Source organism: Pseudophryne corroboree, chromosome 9 (genome assembly GCF_028390025.1).
Source record: "Pseudophryne corroboree isolate aPseCor3 chromosome 9, aPseCor3.hap2, whole genome shotgun sequence".
NCBI classification, from domain to species: Eukaryota; Metazoa; Chordata; class Amphibia; order Anura; family Myobatrachidae; genus Pseudophryne; species Pseudophryne corroboree.
Window position 1 is genome coordinate 79,359,088 of NC_086452.1, and position 18,765 is coordinate 79,377,852.

The 18,765-nt window shown below is 46.3% G+C and overlaps 1 protein-coding gene across 4 annotated transcripts in view; it reads left to right on the forward strand.

Annotated features, from left to right (window-relative positions):
• Positions 1-18,765, forward strand: part of FAF1 (Fas associated factor 1) — a 599,080-nt gene that overhangs the window by 566,456 nt on the left and 13,859 nt on the right. For all 4 annotated transcript variants that reach the window (XM_063939564.1, XM_063939566.1, XM_063939563.1 and 1 more), the window contains one exon: positions 5,261-5,476. In XM_063939564.1, coding sequence (XP_063795634.1) covers positions 5,261-5,476 — 216 coding nt within the window. The remainder of the gene's footprint in view (positions 1-5,260; positions 5,477-18,765) is intronic.

An 18,765-nucleotide genomic window follows, 5' to 3' on the forward strand; every position in this document is an offset into this window, starting at 1 on the left:
ACAGATCTTTGGGGTGTACCTCAAATCGACATGATGGCCTCTCGTCTCAACAAGAAGGGACCCGCAAGCAGTGGCGGTGGGCTCCCTAGTGACTCCGTGGGTTTTCCAGTCGGTGTACGTGTTTCCACCATTCCCACTCATTCCAAGAGTGCTAAAGTTCATAAGGAGAACAAGGGTTTAAGCGATCCTCGTTGCTCCAAACTGACCAAGAATGTCTTGGTACACGGATCTTCTGGATCTACTGCTAGAAGAGCTGAGGCCTCTTCCTCTTCGGGAGGACCTGCTACAGCAGGGGCCGTTCGCCTATCAAGGCTTACCGCGGCTGCGTTTGACGGCATGGAGGTTGAACGCCAGATACTAGCTCGGAAGGGCATTCCGAACAAGGTTATTCCTACCCTGATAGAGGCTAGGAAAGGAGTAACGTCTAAACATTACCATCGTATTTGGAAAAAATATGTATCTTGGTGTGCGTCCAAGAAGTTTCCTACCGTGGAGTTTCAACTGGGATGTTTTCTCCTCTTCCTGCAAGCAGGTGTGGATATGGGCCTGAGGTTGGTATGCATAAAGGTCCAAATTTCGGCCCTATCCATTTTCTTCCAGAAACAGTTGGCTGCCCTCCCTGAGGTTCAGACTTTTTTGAAAGGAGTCCTGCACATCCAACCTCCCTTTGTACCGCCTAGGGCACCCTGGGCTCTTAACGTGGTGTTGCAGTTCCTCCAGTTCCTCCACTGGTTTGAACCTCTACAGGAGGTTGAGGTCAAGTTTCTCACGTGGAAGGCTGTCACTTTGTTGGCCTTAGCTTCTGCTAGGCGTGTGTTGGAGTTGGGGGCTTTGTCCTGTAAGAGCCCCTACTTGATCTTCCATGAAGCTAGAGCTGAGCTCCGGACACGTCAGCAGTTCCTTCCAAAGGTTGTGTCGGCATTTCATATCAACCAACCTATTATGGTGCCAGTTGCAACTGACTCCTCCATTTCATGAAAGTCCTTAGATGTTGTGAGGGCTCTAAAAATCTATGTGAGTAGGACTGCTCGTCACAAAAAATCGGACTCGCTGTTTGTCCTGTATGATCCCAAGAAAATGGGGTGTCCTGCTTCTAAGCAGACGATCTCTGGCTGGATCAGGTTCACTATCCAGCATGCGTATTCTACGGCGGGATTGCTGTGTCCTACGTCTGTTAAGGCCCACTCTACTCGTAAGGTGGGGTCTTCCTGGGCGGCTGCCCGGGGTGTCTCGACATTACAACTTTGCCAAGCAGCAACTTGGTCTGGGTCGAACACGTTTGCAAAGTTCTACAAGTTCAATACTTTGGCCTCTGAGGACTTGAAGTTTGGTCTATCTGTTCTGCAGGAGCCTCCGCGCTCTCCCTCCCGTTCTGGGAGCTTTGGTACATCCCCATGGTACTAATGTGGACCCCAGCATCCTCTAGGACGTAAGAGAAAATAGGATTTTGGTTACCTACCGGTAAATCCTTTTCTCGTAGTCTGTAGAGGATGCTGGGTGCTCGCCCAGCGCTTCGTTTTCCTGCTATCGTTATTTGGTTCAGTACAACTTCATTTTAGTTGAGTACTGCATTGTTACTTGGTAAGTAATGTTTCAGCGGTTGCTGAGTTTCAAGCTGGTTAGCTTGATGTGCCTTGTATGTGTGAGCTGGTGCGAATCTTGCCACTATCATTGTAAAATCCTTCTCTCAAAGATGTCCGTCTCCTCGGGCACAGTTTCTAGACTGAGTCTGGTAGGAGGGGCATAGATGGAGGAGCCAGCCCACACTCTCAAACTCTTAAAGTGCCAATGGCTCCTGGTGGACCCGTCTATACCCAATGGTACTAATGTGGACCCCAGCATCCTCTACGGACTACGAGAAAAGGTAGGTAACCAAAATCCTATTTATTTACTATCGCCACTAGTGTGCCAGGAGCTCCGCTCTCTTATTTCCTATCGCCACTAGTTTGCCAGGAGCTCCGATCTCTTGCTGCCTATCAGTGCTAGTGTACCAGGAGCTCCGCTCTCTTTTTTTTCCTATTCCCACTAGTGTGCCAGGAGCTCCGCTCTCTTATTGCCTATCACTACTAGTGTGCTAGGACCTCTGCACTTACTGCCTATCACCACTAGTGTGCAGGGAGCTCCACACTCTTACTGCTTATAACCACTACTGGGCCAGGTACTCCGCTCTCTTACTGCTTATCATTACTAGTGTGCAGGGTACTCCGCTGTCTTACTGCAGGAAGAGCTATGGAGAAGACGGATATAGATGTCCATCTGTATGCCACTATGTGGTGGAATAGTGCGAGCAAGATGGATGGTGTAGGCAATGTGGATGTGCCTGTTAATGTCCCCCGGGTCAGCTCCAGTACGCTCACTTTGCTGAGCCAATAAGTGAAGCCTTGAATCTGCAGCGTGCTGGCCGCTCACTGTGCTGAGAAGGTTCCATAATGTCCATTCTGTTTGCCACTATGTGGGGAATAGTGCAGACAAGGTAGCTGGATTGTGCCTGCAGAGTGTATGTGCTTGCAAGGTGGATGTACCTGTTAATATCTCTTCGGGAATGTAACCCGAGCTAGCTCCAGTGCTTTAGACTGATAGGGCAGGTATGATGTCTCGCCACATCATGTGCCATGTGACTGTGGTTGTCATGGTAGTCACTTAACACTCTGGAAAAATCTGCAATTTTATCAAACAGTCGGCCTGATTCATATGTATTCACAGCTGCAAATTTGTACTCAGCCGCCATGTAAAAATATGCGTATGTTGCAACCAACGGGAGTTGTACAGAGACACGTCTCTAATATGCCGCTTGCGTACAAAGATGCCCATCAGGCAAACATTGACCATCTGTATAACCCTATGCTTGTGCAGCTTGGCTGCTGCAGGCAACACGCCAGAGACATGGTAACTGCATGCAGGATCGCAGTCGCAAGCTTTGACAAGCCCCAAAAACTGTTGCGACACGCCTGCGTTTTTACCGCTACTCCTCCACAAACAGTCCCTGACTGTCAATCACTTTGCAATTGAAACCTCTCCGCGACTGCCATTGTTGCAAAATCATGGTGGCACATGTGCAGTGCGACTTGGACCATTTATAATTGCTCAGCTGCGAATAAAATCAAATTTCCATATGCTCTGAATCAGGCCCAGTAATAGCAGCCTGAAGAAACAAACCTAGCAGAAATGGTAATTGCTTCCTATAGCCTGCGAAAGTGATACATGTGTTTTTTGTTTTCATGGGACTGCAGTTTGAAATATGCCTGCGTGTCCATTTACATTTAAGTTATACCCAATCAAATTGACTGTAACACAGGGCCGGATTTAGGGGGGGGCGAAGGGGGCGACCGCCCCCCCTAACACAGTCATAGCCACACCCACTTTTGAGCAGAAGAGAGCTCTCCGGGGAGAGCCTGAGGCAGAATGATGTGCTGCAGCCCATACCACAGCAGCACAGAGGAGCCAGGAGAGCAAGGGTTACAGAGCATTTGCCCCTCACTTGCTGGTGGCTAATAAATACAATTACCCCTCAGCACAGTCACATGTACATAGAACAATCACAAAGCTCTATCTCAGTCTCACTCAAAAAGTTCAGTCAGAATTGAGAGAGGAGGATGGGAGGAGTTGGGACTGGAGAGGGGAGGAGTCAAGATTAAACAGTAAACCGCCCCCCCCTAAAAGAAAAGTCTAGATCCGTCCCTGCTGTAACAACCATACATGTTAATGTCTACCTTATCATTGTTTAACGAATATCTGTCAATATAAAACACAGAACCGTTCCGTATTCCCAGATTGTCTTCAGTTGCGCGGTCCACCATCCCCCTAGCTTGAAGCGTAGCTGGTTGTTCTGTTTTCTGGGATACTTGCAGCAGAGGCTTAGAAAACAAGACGCTTGGAGAAACAAGACGACACTTGTTTCTTTGTTGACAAAGGATACTGGAAAACATACAAGGTGTTACATGGCCAAGACGTAATACTGGTTATAGGGGGATCAGGTTTAACTTTTAGGTGATTGTTTTCTCACCTAATCATCTTCAAAGCAAAGCGAGTGACCTGAATGAGCCGAGGATAGTCAAATAATTACACTTCCAGTCTGAAGCCTCGTTAACCTTTATGGCCTGACAATTAAATCAGGTGTCCTCTCAGGCAGGCCTATCTGATCTAATTGGAGTTTGTAAAAAGAAGGATTTCTTTTAATTAGCTGCACTGCACGCTGTCATTAAGTGATGGGAAGTAAACAGATTTGTCACCTGGCACACAGATGACAGTGACAACATTTTCTGAGGGTGTTTGACACCTGTCCCTTAATCACTTGAAACTCCAGCGTCCAAAGCCTGTTTACCACACCGCTATATAACTGCACACTGCGGGTTTTCTGCTGTCTTACTGTAATGCATTGATGTGTTTATGGAAAGGGACTGGATTTTATCTGGGATTTTCCTAACTTTATCTTTTACACAGATATAAGAACAAAATACTGTGTTCAGTATGATGTTTATAAATAAAACCATTAAAATAAATTTGCTTATGTTTGGCTGTATCTTAATCAACAGCAGTGGCACAAAAGTGTTCCCTTATCTGTAGCATGAGTACAGTGATAATCTAAGTCTTTCTACTCCAAGAGTGTCTTTAACATATTCAAATTCATTTCATTGCCAGCCTTACATTGTTATTAGAGGTTCTGCTTATTCGGGTTGGTAGGATGCATCAGCAACATGTTTAGGTTTATGGGATCCGGTCTGAAGATCGACAGTGTCTAGGTCGACAATGTTTAGGTCGACCACTATAGGTCGACAGTCACTAGGTCGACATGGATGGAAGATCGACAGGGTTTCTAGGTCGACATGTGCTAGGTTGACAGGTCTAAAGGTCGACATGAGTTTTTCACATTTTTTTTTTTTTGAGGATTTTTTCATACTTAACGATCCACGTGGACTACGATTGGAACGGTAAAGTGTGCCGAGCGAAGCGGTAGCGGAGCGAAGGCACCATGCCCGAAGCATGGCGAGCGAAGCGGTGCACTAATTTGGAATCCCGGTCACTCTACGAAGAAAACGACACCAAAAAAAAAAAAAATTCCTCATGTCGACCTTTAGACCTGTCGACCTAGCACATGTTGACCTAGAAACCCTGTCGACCTTCCATCCATGTCGACCTAGTGACTGTCGACCTATAGTGGTCGACCTAAACATTGTCGACCTAGATACTGTCGATAAAACGAACCACACCCTAGGTTTATTGTTACCAGCGAGCTTTTTGACCCACTCTGTCTCATTTCCAGGCTATCAGGCTTTCCTTGGAACAGTCTCTTCCACCAGAACCAGAAGAGGAGGAGAGCGAGCCACTAAGCAAGCTGCGCATCCGAACACCTAGCGGGCAGTTCATAGAGAGGCGTTTCCTGATCTCCAGCCCCTTACAGGTGGTCTTCAACTTTGTAGCATCGAAAGGATTCCCATGCCAGGAGTTCAAACTGCTCAGCACCTTTCCACGAAGAGATGTAAGTGTCTTCCCTAGACAGCCGCATAGAGTCATTATGTTCCCTCATTCCTAATCGGCTCACAAAAAAATAAGATCAGATGATATCTTATTAAAAACAAGGTTTAAAAGACAAAATGTATCATCTCTACTGCCTCAAGCACAGTAGAGGATAAGATTGTCCCTTTTGCCTTCTGCTCTTAGGCCCAGACTTACCAAGCCTTGAAGAGTGATAAAGTACCAGCCAACCAGCTCCTGTCATTTTTCAAACATTTTTCTCTATAAAGCGCTGCGGAATATGTGTGTGCTATATAAATAACTGGTAATGAATAAATAAATAAACCCAGCCTGTAACATGCCGTTGGGAGCTGATTGGTTATTTCTTTATCACCGTGCAATTTATCACTCTCCAAGTTGATAAATCTGGGCCTTTGTGTCTTGTCCAAGCACTGTTGTCTTAGGGCTGTAACACACTAGCCGGCTGGCGCCGCCCGGCAAAAACCCGGCTGGCTTTTAACCGCTGCCGTGATGCAAAGACACATTGAGCACAATGTGTCCTTACACACGGCACGGTCCCGGCACGGCTGCCGGGTTGCAGCCGGAACTATCCACTGGAAAGTCCGGCTGCCGGGCTGTCGCGGGGCCGTCTTTGCAGCCAGTAAACCGTGTGTGTGAAGGGGAGCTTTCACACACAACGTTTTTTTACCAAGCCGTGTCTAATGCTGCGCCTGCGCACAACATCACACACGGCTCAAAGCCGTCCTGTGCGAGAGACTCTGCCGGTTTCTCCCGGATGGCAAAAAGCCGGACAAAGTTTGTCTGGCTTTTTGCCATCCGGGGAAAACCGGCTAGTGTGTTGCAGCCCTTAAGGTTGCTGCCTGGTGATGTTTCTCAGTGTTCCCATTTGGGAACGAAAGCACGGATGTTCTAGTACCGAGCTCCGATGAATATCCAGAACGTAGTGATTGTAACAAAAGGGGGTAACAGCCAAACACTAAGTTATTTACTTGCAGTGTGCGTTCCACTGCTAGGTGGGGTTCAGTATGATTTAACCCCTGCCTGAGATGCCGAATGTCAGTATCCCGACATCGGCATCCAGAGCTGCGCTCGCCACACTGTGGGCTCGGTGGCGATCTACATTCGCCACGGGAGGGGGAATTACCTACCTCGCTGGTATTTTGACAGCTGGGATCCCAGCGAGCGATATGCTTGGTGAGCCAATCTGTCTCCACTTTTGCTATGCACATTGGTAACACTGAACAGGCTGCTTTCACGCTGCGCAGTCTCTGGAACTATGTACACACAAATAGGGGCGTAGCTGACCCATAGAATTTTTATTGCGTCACCACAACTGAAGATGCATCACAGGGTGTTGTGACGTAGGTAAAGTTAAGTGAGGGCATGTCGGCAGAACTGCAGGCTATGCAGATGTGGACGGATGTGTAGATAAGCCTGTTTTCAGACCTATCTGTTGCACCTAGTCTACTATAGGTAAGGTGCCGGTATGCTCTGACAATGAAGATTAGCACCGAACCAGGTATACCCATAGAGATCACACCCTATCATAAATACAGGTGAATATACACGTTTTTCTGTAAACACAATGCTGGAGCAATATACATCCAATTTTCATCCAGCTCTGCATTAGGTCCCAAGTCTGAGTAACAGGTCGCAGTTCAGTTAGTGTAATGCAACCAAGCTGACTTCACATGTACCTGCTAGATCCATAAGGATACACAGAGTGTAACGAGGCCTCACAGTGCTACAGTTTGCCTGACGCTACAACACTAAAGTCTGCTACAAACCTAGATTAATAATAAGAATTTTTTAAAGCACTTGGGATTACATCGACGAAGGAATAATGTTTGAGAACGCACAGACTTTGATTGATGCAGCTTCTATGTTAAATCGGCATCCACATAATCGCCCTATGTTATATGCCGTTTGCCAGCGGAAACCTAGGTAAACAAGTAAGGAAGTAGAAGGGGAAACAAGGTAGTGTGGGATTGCTGTACTTCAATGCACTTCTGCGGAGCCCCTTTATCTAGTCGTGAAAGGATTTTCCACTATACATGGCAGTGGTGTAACCAGGGATTTCTGTAATAAAGTTGGGTTCGGGCACAGCAGATGTCTGAGTAATCTGACTTGTGTCTGACCTGCCCACTTTCCTGATTAAAATGAGCATCTACATAAACTCGGATGAGAGGAAGCAACTCATTTGTAGATCATTTTATTAATAAACTGTTTACAAAATATTTACAAGCTGCATACAGAACCAAACACCAGGGGCTTAAAAATGACTAATACAACTGAAGCTCCGAGATGTCTCTGTAATATATTCTAATCTCTTTAGAGCCGGCGATAATTAAACTGGAAAGAATACAATTTCCAGCAGGCCAAGAACTGCAAGTGCTTATTGTGTGATTATATAGGACACTTTAACCCTTTCCCTACCAGGAGACTGCAGCGTTTTGCTTTGTCACGCAATTAGCTGGTGTCATCTACCACTCAAAGTGACACCATATTGTACTCTCACCCGTGAGCAGTCGTGTTGTCGGGGGGGAGTTCTGGTCTGTTGTTCTAACTTGATCTGCCTACCTGAGCAGGTCACACTCACCGATTTCCCAATGAAGATTCTGACCTTTTAAATGATCACATCAGCTGTTATATACTGTGACGAAACTGTAGAATTGCTTTTATATACAATAGGTTTGTTCATATGGAAACGGCAATCAACACACACACAAACCCTCGTGGTTTTAGTGATATGTTTCATGCAAGAATCAGCCAATTAGCAAAAAAGCAAATGTGATCATGTAATTTATTAACAACTGTTTCCAATCCCAGCGTTCTCCTCTGCTGACAGTTATGACGTAAGGTCTTGTCCTCCAGTCATCCTATACCCACATACTAAAGATTGCTCATACGAGTTCACTGAAAAGGATTGTATTGTGCAATGAAGTAGTGTATAAACTTCATCTTTTTACATTTGTTCACTAGCAATAAATTTAGCAATGGCTTCAAAAATGAAAAAAAAATTATATAAATGTATATAAGAAAACAGTATTTGTCATCTGTGCATAGCTTTTCTCCTACGTCCTAGAGGATGCTGGGTACTCCGTAAGGACCATGGGGTATAGACGGGATCCGCAGGAGACATGGGCACACTATAAGACTTTGAATGGGTGTGACCTCTATGCCCCTCCTCCAGACCCCAGTTAGACTCTGTGCCCAGGAGTGACTGGACACACACTAGGGGAGCTCTACTGAGTTTCTCTGAAAGACTTTGTTAGGTTTTTTATTTTCAGGGAGACCTGCTGTCTACAGGCTCCCTGCATCGAGGGACTGAGGGGAGAGAAGTCAGACCTACTTCTGCTTAGTTCAAGGGCTCTGCTTCTTAGGCTACTGGACACCATTAGCTCCAGAGGGTTCGATCACTTGGTTCGCCTAGCTGCTTGTTCCCGGAGCCGCACCGTCAACCCCCTCACAGAAGCCAGAAGAAAGAAGCCGGGTGAGTATTGGAAGAAAAGAAGACTTCAGTAACGGAGGTACAGCGCAGCGGTAGCGCTGCGCTTCATGCTCCCATACACCAACGGCACTCACAGGGTGCAGGGCACTGGGGGGGAGCGCCCTGGGTAGCAAGTTACTGAGGCTCAAATCCGCTGGAGGAGATGCATATTAGGTGCCTGGGCACCGTGTACGATCCCCCGCCAGTATAAACCAGCGGCCACGCTGCGTGCCATTGCTCACTCGCACAGCGGCTTTGCAAGGGCGCAGGGGGGGGGGGGGCGCCCTGGGCAGCATTATAAACCTCTTTGTGGGGGTGATAAAACGTGTATACAGTGCGTGTGCACTGTATACGGACCCCCGCCAGCATACGAAAGTATTTTAATATAGGGTCTGAAGCGCCCCGAGTAGGGGCGGGGCTTATCCCTCACACAAAGATGAAGCGCCATTTTCTCCATGTCCCCTCCAAAAGCATCTCTATAGTGCACATGAGGGGGGGCACAGTGTGTTAGTCCTATATGAAAGGAAATATGGCACTATGTTAGATAATGGGCATGTAATCATTATTTGTGTGTATATAGCTCTGTGTATTCCCTGTCCGATATACCCACTTTAGCTTTTTAGTTAACATGTGTCGACATGCGTGAGTGTTCTGTCACAAATAGCTGTGGGGATCACTGTCGGCTTCGCCGACACCTGTTGGTGCTTGATTCGGTAGATGCAGTATCAGCAGGTCGGTAGCTGTATGCTTGTAAAAAGTAAACACTGTTTGGGAGATACAGCAGCATGTGGGTGGTCCTGTCGGCACAGACTGTTATTACTGGGTGTAAATTAACATGCTGTAACTGCCTTATACCTGTATATATATTTATTTGTATATGTATGGTACGGTTCCATGGGCCTGTAGCTCGAGCACAGACATGGTAGTATGTGTGGGGGAGTGTTATTAAAATTATTTATGTATACTTCCCTCGGACCCCTCGGGGTCGCAAGAATGTTATTTTGCCTGGTTACTACTCCCTGCTGTCGACGAATACTAGGTTTTCTGTCGACCATAAGGTTTCCTGTTAGATCCACAACTGGGGCATTCAGTACATGGTCATACACATTCAGAACGCATTAATGTCACTACGGACTAGACGGTTCCGGACAATCCGCTTATATGCATGAGAGATAGATATATATATATATATATATATATATATATATATAAATAAGATATGTGTGTATTTGTGTATTATGTTATGTATATTCATATTATGATTTACAATGAATGCTGAAGTAACAGTATTCCTTCTCATGTGCTGGTCGCTCTGTTGATAAAGCTCTAGGTCGGCTGTCATGAGTTGGTCTCAGATCCTCACATGGAGTCCGAAGGTTTATTCTTTTCACGCCGTGGATAGAATACTGTGGAAGTCAACTCCTGGTCGACCCGGGGCCCTGTCACAAAGGATCGTACACAGGAAGCTAAGTGATATTTTATTTCTATGCTTTGGAGTTATTTGCATTACATGCACATGGGGGAGTGTTTATATTCGGAAAGGCATCCGATAGTATTATCCTAAAAAGAGAGGGGATGTTTCTTATGTTGATTCTTCTCTATAACATGGCGGCAGGCTACCGTGCGAACACAGGAGGTGTGGCCGGGGGAATGCTGAGGCTGACTCCGAGAGATATGCCTCTGTTCAGTCAGTCTCGGCGGATACTACTGGTAAATCTAACTTTGTGAGTTAGACTCCTTCACAACGGTTGGTGACGCATTCTGTTGTGGGCTACAATCATTTTAACCAGTTCGAGAGCCGTTCTTTTTTCCCTTTCGGTGCAGATAGTGGAAGGTGCAAAGGTAAGAGTTCTGCAGCCTTGTTAGGTTTGCAGAAGTGGATGTCGTTTTCTGTTTCTACCACATCCACCGCATGTCGCTGGGTCTACCTGGCTGGAGCCTACTCCGGTGGGAGCTCGTCTACTACTTTTCAATCAGTCCGGGAATGGACTAGGACCTGTGAGTTAAGTATAGAATACAAAGGGGGACATTCTGGCGTTTACAGAGGTTTCCCCTCACTGATTTTTCAAATAGATCTTGCCGTTTCCCCTCTGGAAGGGGAGGTAGTACGCGACGCCATACCAGTGTTGCATCAGGTTCAGGGCGTTGTCCTGCTGTCCCTGTGTAAAAAAACAACAACAACAACAAAAAAACAAAGATTTCTCTTTACGTGGTTGACCTACAGGAAGGATTCTCTCAGACCAGAGAGCTCCAGCACATAAAGGTAGAAAAGGGTTTAAATGCGTGTTTCTCCGCATTCGGCTTACCTGGGTGGATATCCAGGATCGTCTTTGCCATTTCACCGGAGTGATGGCAGTATGATTGGTTCTTTCAATAATAAGAGCTATTGTCATTCTGTACTGAGACGCTCTCCTGATTAAGGCGAGGTCAAGAAACAAGTGGTGCAAATCGTTGTTTCTCTCTGACTGTTCTTCAACACAGGGAATGGCTGTTGTTCCCAACGACGCAGATGTCGGAGGTGGGTATCAGAGTAGTTACTGAACGGTTGAAGTTCTGTGTTTTCCTGTGGAAAGAGGTCTGAGGATCCAGAGTCGGATCAGATTTGCAGTGACAATCTATCAATATGTTCTGTTGATGATGAAGATGGTGCGGCCTAAGAGGCTTTTCAATGAGCAGGTCAAATGCCAGAGTGGTTTTCACGGGACCAGTTGGAAATGTGGTCAGGGTCTCACCTGCACATGCGCCAGAATATAATCCTAATGGCCAGGATATCGCTCCTGTGGTGTCTGCTCAGTTCTCACCTCCTTGAGGGAAGAAGGTTCGAATCCAGGATGAGATCCTGGTGTCCGTGCATGCAGATCTCCGAGACTGGGGAGCAGTCCGTCCAAGGGAAGTATTTCCAGAGGAAAAGGTCAAGCTGGGAATCTTGTCTGCAATAAGCTTTCTTGAATTGAGCTATTTTCAATGAACATATGCTTTGTGATCTGCCGTGTTAACTCTGTTGACAGCTGTGGTCTAAGTAAGCCGCTAGGGCGGAACATGGAGCAAAGCGGCAATGGCAGATGCCGTAAAAGTTTTCCGCTGGGTGAAAGGACTGGTAAACGCTATATTAGCAGTCTTCGGTCCGGATGTGAACGACGGAGAAATAGATTCCTCTGCAGATGCGATCTCCATCCGGGAGATATACAGTCGTCATCGAGAAGTTTCACTGAAGCGACAGGTCTTTGAGGTGTGCCTCATTTCGACATATTGGTGTCTCGCCTCAACGAGAGATCTCAGGGATATTGTTCCAGGTCAGGGTACACTCAAGCTATAGCAGTGGACGTCCTCGGGACACCTTGGGTGTTTTCAGTCGGTCTATGTGTCCCCTCCGTTTTCACTCTTCTGAAGGTGATAAACGTAAGACGAACAAAGGTTCAAGTGATCCTCATCGTTCCAGTCTGAACATGGAAGGCTTGGTATCCAGTTCTTCAAGATTTACTCATAGCGGATCCCTGGCCTCTTCCTCTACGTGAGGAACTGTTACAGCAAGATCCGGGCCTGTATCAAGACTTACCGCGGCTGCGTTTGGTGGCGTGGCGGTTGAACGCCATATCCTAGCCAGAAATGGTATTTCCAGTGAAGTAATGTCCACTTTTTTTCAGGCTAGAACAGAAGTAATGGCAAAGCCTTACCACTGTGTTTGGAAAAAATATGTGTCTTGGTGTGAATCCAAGAAGGCTACTACGGAAGACTTTCAGTTGGGTCGTTTTTCTCCATTCTTTGCAAGCAGGTGTGGGTGCAGGCCAAAAGTTAGGCTCCATTCAAGAGCGGTTTTGGCCTTATTAATTTTCTTTCAAGAAAGTATTGGCGACCTTTCCGGAAGTTCGGACCTTCGTGGAAGGAGTACTGCACATCCAACCTCCGTTTGTGTCCCCATTGGCACCGTGGGACCTTGACATGGTGTTGAGTTTTCTTGTGTCACAATGATTGGAACCTTTCTGAAAGGTTGTGTTAAATTTTCTCTCTTGGAGAGTGGTCAGGCTTTTTAGCTTTGGTGTCCGCATGGCGGGTGTCGGAAGTGGCGGCTTGGTCTCATGAGCCCTGTTTGATCTTCCAGGTGGATAGAGCGAAATTGAGAACTCAGATAATAGTTCTGCCAACAGTGGTTTAGGTGTTTTGCAGAAACCAGTCTATTTGATGCCTGTGGTTACTTGAGCTGATTCAAGGTCTCTCGATGTAGTCAGAGTTTTGAATATTTATGTCGCCAGTTTGGTTTGGCTCAGATTGCGGAAACAGATGCTCTGTTTGTCCGGTATGCTCCCAGCGTGATTGGGGCGCCTGCGTCTCTGTAGTCGGTTACACGCTAGATCTGTGGGCCGATTCGGCGTGCTCGTTATACGGCTGGATTATTCAGTGGTGACCCATTCTACTTGGAAAGTGGGTTTTCTTGGGCGGATGCCCGAGGAGTCTCGGCGATTCATTTTTTGCCGAGCGGATACTTGGTCGGGTTCAAACACTTTTGCTAAGCTCTACAAGTTTGATACCCTGGCTGATGGGGTCCTCATGTTGCTCAATCGGTCCTGCAGAGTCGTCCGCACTCTCCCGCCCGGTCTGGAGCTTTGGTATAAACCCCATGGTCCTTACGGAGTCCCCAGCATCCTCTAGGACAGGCATTCCCAACCGCGGTCCTCAAGGCACACCAACAGTGCAGGTTTTAGTGATATCCAGGCTGCAGCACAGATGGTTAAATCAAAATTACTGAGGTACTAATTAAGTCACCTGTGCTGAAGCCTGGATATCACTAAAACCAGAACTGTTAGTGTGCCTTGAGGACCGTGGTTGGGGAACACTGCTCTAGGACGTAGGAGAAAATAGGATTTTAATACCTACCGGTAAATCCTTTTCTCTTAGTCCGTAGAGGATGCTGGGCGCCCGTCCCAGTGCGTACTGTGTCTGCAGTAATTGGTTATGGTTACACTCTTGTGGTGTTTCTTTTCTGTCAGGCTGTTGCTGATGTTGTTCATGCCATGGCAGGCGGTGTCTTTTTATTGGTTGTGTTGACACACTGGTTGTGTTACATATTCTCTCAGCATGTAGCTGTGTATTGTTCATACCGTTGGCTGATATTCTATTGAATGCCACGTTCTGCGGTATATTCGTGGTGTGAGCTGGTATGACACTCACCGTGTTTAAACAATAAATTCTTTCCTCGAAATGTCCGTCTCCCTGGGCACAGTTTTCTAACAGGTCTGGAGGAGGGGCATAGAGGGAGGAGCCAGTTCACACCCATTCAAAGTCTTATAGTGTGCCCATGTCTCCTGCAGATCCCGTCTATACCCCATGGTCCTTACGGAGTCCCCAGCATCCTCTACGGACTAAGAGAAAAGGATTTACCGGTAGGTATTAAAATCCTATTTTATTTTATTTTTTTATGAGAAATATACTTCTAGTGAGTGTTTGTAAAGTGTGAAGACAGAAAACATTTTCTGAATTTTTGTCTGTTCGTTCTGGCATCACACAAAAACTACTGGATGAATTTGGATCACGTTGTATTATTATATCTATATCCCAGTGGTCGGGATGCCGACAGTCACATGACTGACCGCGGCATCCCGACATTGAAGATATCAACATCGGAGGGTGTGTTTCTACCACTCTGTCCCCTACCCTAACCCTCTGGGAGTGTCGGCTAGGACTAACCCTCCCCCCAGTGCCTAACCCCAAGCCCCCCCCCCCCGCCCCCCCCCCAGAACCTAACCATAACCAAAGATGTTGTCGGCACAGAAATTATCTTCAACAGATCATATAAACGTCTTTATTTTGTGTATTTATTTGCTTCATATAGAGTGGCGCGATTAAGTTTTTGCCACCTTTCTGGTTTCTATTTTTGCATATTTGTCACACTTTACTCTTACAGAGCTTCAAACTAAATTTAATATATGACAAAGACAACTTGAGTACAGCCATAAAACGTTTTTTAAAATTATCATTCATATATTGAAGGAAAAAGTTATCCAACACCAAGTGGCCCCGTGTAAGATAGTAATTGCCCCCTTATAGGCCCTACGCACTTGTCGATGTAACTGAAAGATATGAACGATCTCGTTCATTAATGAACGAGATACCGTTCATATCTTTCAGTGTGGAGGCACCAGCGATGAACGATGCGCGGCCCCGCGCTCGTTCATCGCTGGTGCCCCGTCGGCTGTGCATGCAGGCCAATATGGACGATCTCGTCCATATTTGCCTGCACCTGTATGGAGCCGTGTGACGGGCCGCTGGGTCGCCCGTCTGCCGTATCGGCGGTCGGGCAACTCGGCGGCGTATCGCCATGTATGTAGGGCCCATTAGGATGGGTACACACTAGAACGATTTTGGGATGATTTGCCATATTGGAGTGACAAATCATCTACATTGTCTAGTGTCTACACACAACTGTGCGCTTCCGCGGGTCGCATGTGACGGAACGAGGTATCGTTCGTTACTTCGTTTAGTGTGTACTGCTAATCTCGCATGATTTGGGCCAAAGGGAATTCAACTCGACGATCGAGATGAAATGACGTTGTTCTTGTGTGTAGCCGCCCTTAGTTACTCATTCAGCACGAATACAGAATAAACCGTTAACGTAGATGTGTTTGGTTACAATATTTCCTACAAATATATTGCAACACTTCTGTAATTTTGTTGAGCCCTTGATTTCAAACTCATGTGACGCAGGTTATCCTGGCTGTTACGGATTTATATTTAGTGCTGTAAAAGTGTCACAGAAAACTCCTAATTCTAATTCTTTGCAGCACTTTTCCAATCAGAAATTTAAACTTCTGCTACTTTATATCAGTCCAAAATATTGCAGTTTTAAGAAAACTGGAGAAAAATCAGTAGCGGAACATTGTCATACTGTCAGGTGTATTTTCATACATGTTAAATGTTTGACGTGGAAACCGCCTAGATCCAGGTGCCCAGGAGCTGTTTTATGTAATACGCTCTACAGACCAAGAGTTACATAAGATTTGCTTCATTGCGTATTAATGTGATGTGTACAAGATGCAGGAAGTACGCCTGACGCGTTCTATTCACACTGTGCTCTTTGTATACTGGATCTTGCTAAACTTTAGGAAGTAAACGTGCAGCATTTTACTGTATCTGCTGCCTAACCTGTGTGGTGGGATCAGAAGGAACACAAGTCACTTAAGGTAATCCAACAGCTGAAGGCATTGCTTAATCATTTTAAACCAGTTTGCTCTGTTCAGTATGATGTGATCCGCTTAAATCTGTTTAATTGGCCACTTCCAACAAACAAGTGAGATAACATTCTGGCAACATGTAACCCTGAGAAGAAGGAAGGAAGCTGTACGGAGCATTTTTTAGTAGCATTCACCCTCTCCTACCTATTACGTGTAAGGTGCACCTGCGTTTTTTTTGTGGATAAACCATTATAGGAAACTTTGAATTCACTAGTCTGAGGTATGAGGCACAAAATTCTTCAGTGATGCTACTAATTCATAGTAGATTGGTTAGTCTGCAGTCTCGTGAATATTGGTCCCAGCCAACAACATTTCTGTCTCAACTATGTATAGCTAGCCGTTCCAGTCTAATTACTTATCTCACTATTTATACGGTTTCCAGTATTGCGATTTGCAGAAGAGGAGGCACGGTTTTGCTCACCTCCATAATTGATTGAGGTACCTTGTTAATTGTTAACAATGCCAAACCCTCCCTGCAGAAGGCTATCAAGGCTGGCTGTAACCAGGGTCAACATAAGATCCATGGATGCCCATGACATCCTCCCCCAGTGAGCACTACACCCCATCTATCATTGAGTGCTGGCCTCTCCCTTTACCACTTTATCCTCCAGCCTGCTACTGAAAAGTGCAACATCTTCTTACTCCTGCCAGACTGGGAGTGTGATGTTGGGTTCTCAAAACGTAACCACGCCACATTCCCAACATATTGTAGACAATAGCCAAACGTTTCACTGGTAAGAAGCTTCCAGCTGTGGTCCCTCCATGTCAGCATGTAATTTCTCTATTTTTCTTGAGTTTCAGTTGTAACATCAGTTTAGTTCCAGCCCAGTACTGTAGCCAGCTGTACCGCCAGTTTGTTCCACCCCAGTACTATAGCCAGCTGTACCGCCAGTTTAGTTCCAACCCAGTACTATAGCCAGCTGTACCGCCAGTTTAGTTCCAACCCAGTACTGTAGCCAGCTGTACCGCCAGTTTAGTTCCAACCCAGTACTATAGCCAGCTGTACCGCCAGTTTGTTCCAATCCAGTACTGTAGCCAACTGTACCGCCAGTTTAGTTCCAACCCAGTACTAAAGCCAGCTGTACCGCCAGTTTAGTTCCAACCCAGTACTATAGCCAGCTGTACCGCCAGTTTGTTCCAATCCAGTACTGTAGCCAACTGTACCGCCAGTTTAGTTCCAACCCAGTACTAAAGCCAGCTGTACTGCCAGTTTAGTTCCAACCCAGTACTATAGCCAGCTGTACCGCCAGTTTGTTCCAATCCAGTACTGTAGCAAGCTGTACTGCCAGTTTGTTCCAATCCAGTACTGTAACCAGCTGTACCGCCAGTTTGTTCCAATCCAGTACTGTAGCCAGCTGTACCGCCAGTTTGTTCCAATCCAGTACTGTAGCCAGCAGTACCGCCAGTTTGTTCCAACCCAGTACTATAGCCAGCTGTACCGCCAGTTTGTTCCAATCCAGTACTGTAGCCAGCTGTACCGCCAGTTTAGTTCCAACCCAGTACTATAGCCAGCTGTACCTCCAGTTTAGTTCCAACCCAGTACTGTAACCAGCTGTAACACCAGTTTAGTTCCAGCCCAGTACTATAGCCAGCTGTAGTGCCAGTTTGTTTCAACCCAGTACTGTAGCCAGCTGTACCTCCCGTTTAGTTCCAACCCAGTACTGTAGCCAGCTGTAACACCAGTTTAGTTCCAGCCCAGTACTATAGCCAGCTGTAGTGCCAGTTTGTTCCAACCCAGTACTCTAGCCAGCTGTACCTCCAGTTTAGTTCCAGCCCAGTACTGTAGCCAGCTGTAACTCCAGTTTAGCACCAGCCCAGTACTCTAGCCAGCTGTACCTCCAGTTTAGTTCCAGCCCAGTACTGTAGCCAGCTGTAATGCCAGTTTAGCACCAGCCCAGTACTATAGCCAGCTGTACCGCCAGTTTAGTTCTAGCCCAGTACTGTAGCCAGCTGTAATGCCAGTTTAGCACCAGCCCAGTACTATAGCCAGCTGTACCTCCAGTTTAGTTCCAGCCCAGTACTGTAGCCAGCTGTAACTCCAGTTTAGCACCAGCCCAGTACTGTAGCCAGCTGTAATGCCAGTTTAGCACCAGCCCAGTACTATAGCTAGCTGTAACGCCAGTTTAGCACCAGAATATAGATGCTGATAAGTTAGTGTTGCATTATAAAGTTGGAAGCACTGTATAAAGTGAATCCAAAAGACTGCAAGAGAAAATAAACTGAAATTAAGCAAAAACCAGGTTTTCCTAAAGCCACTTTGCTGTACTCACAATTACAAACCATATTCTTAGGCTAGGCCATGCTAAACAGTAGCAACCAATCAGAAATGCTCTTGTAAGTTAGACCATAAAAGCAAATGTCTTGGTTGCTGTGTTGTAATGTAAGTTTGAATGCAAATCACTCCAATACGAGTTATAGCAAACCTGGGCTGTGTGTCCCTAGTGTTAAATGACTGTAGGAAGATAAGTGATCTGTGTTAGCTCAGTTGTCCGATACTTGAGAAACATGCTGGGAGTGGTAGTTCAGCAAATGCCACGCATAAGGCCTATGTTCAGAAAAGAAACTCGTCTCTAGTGT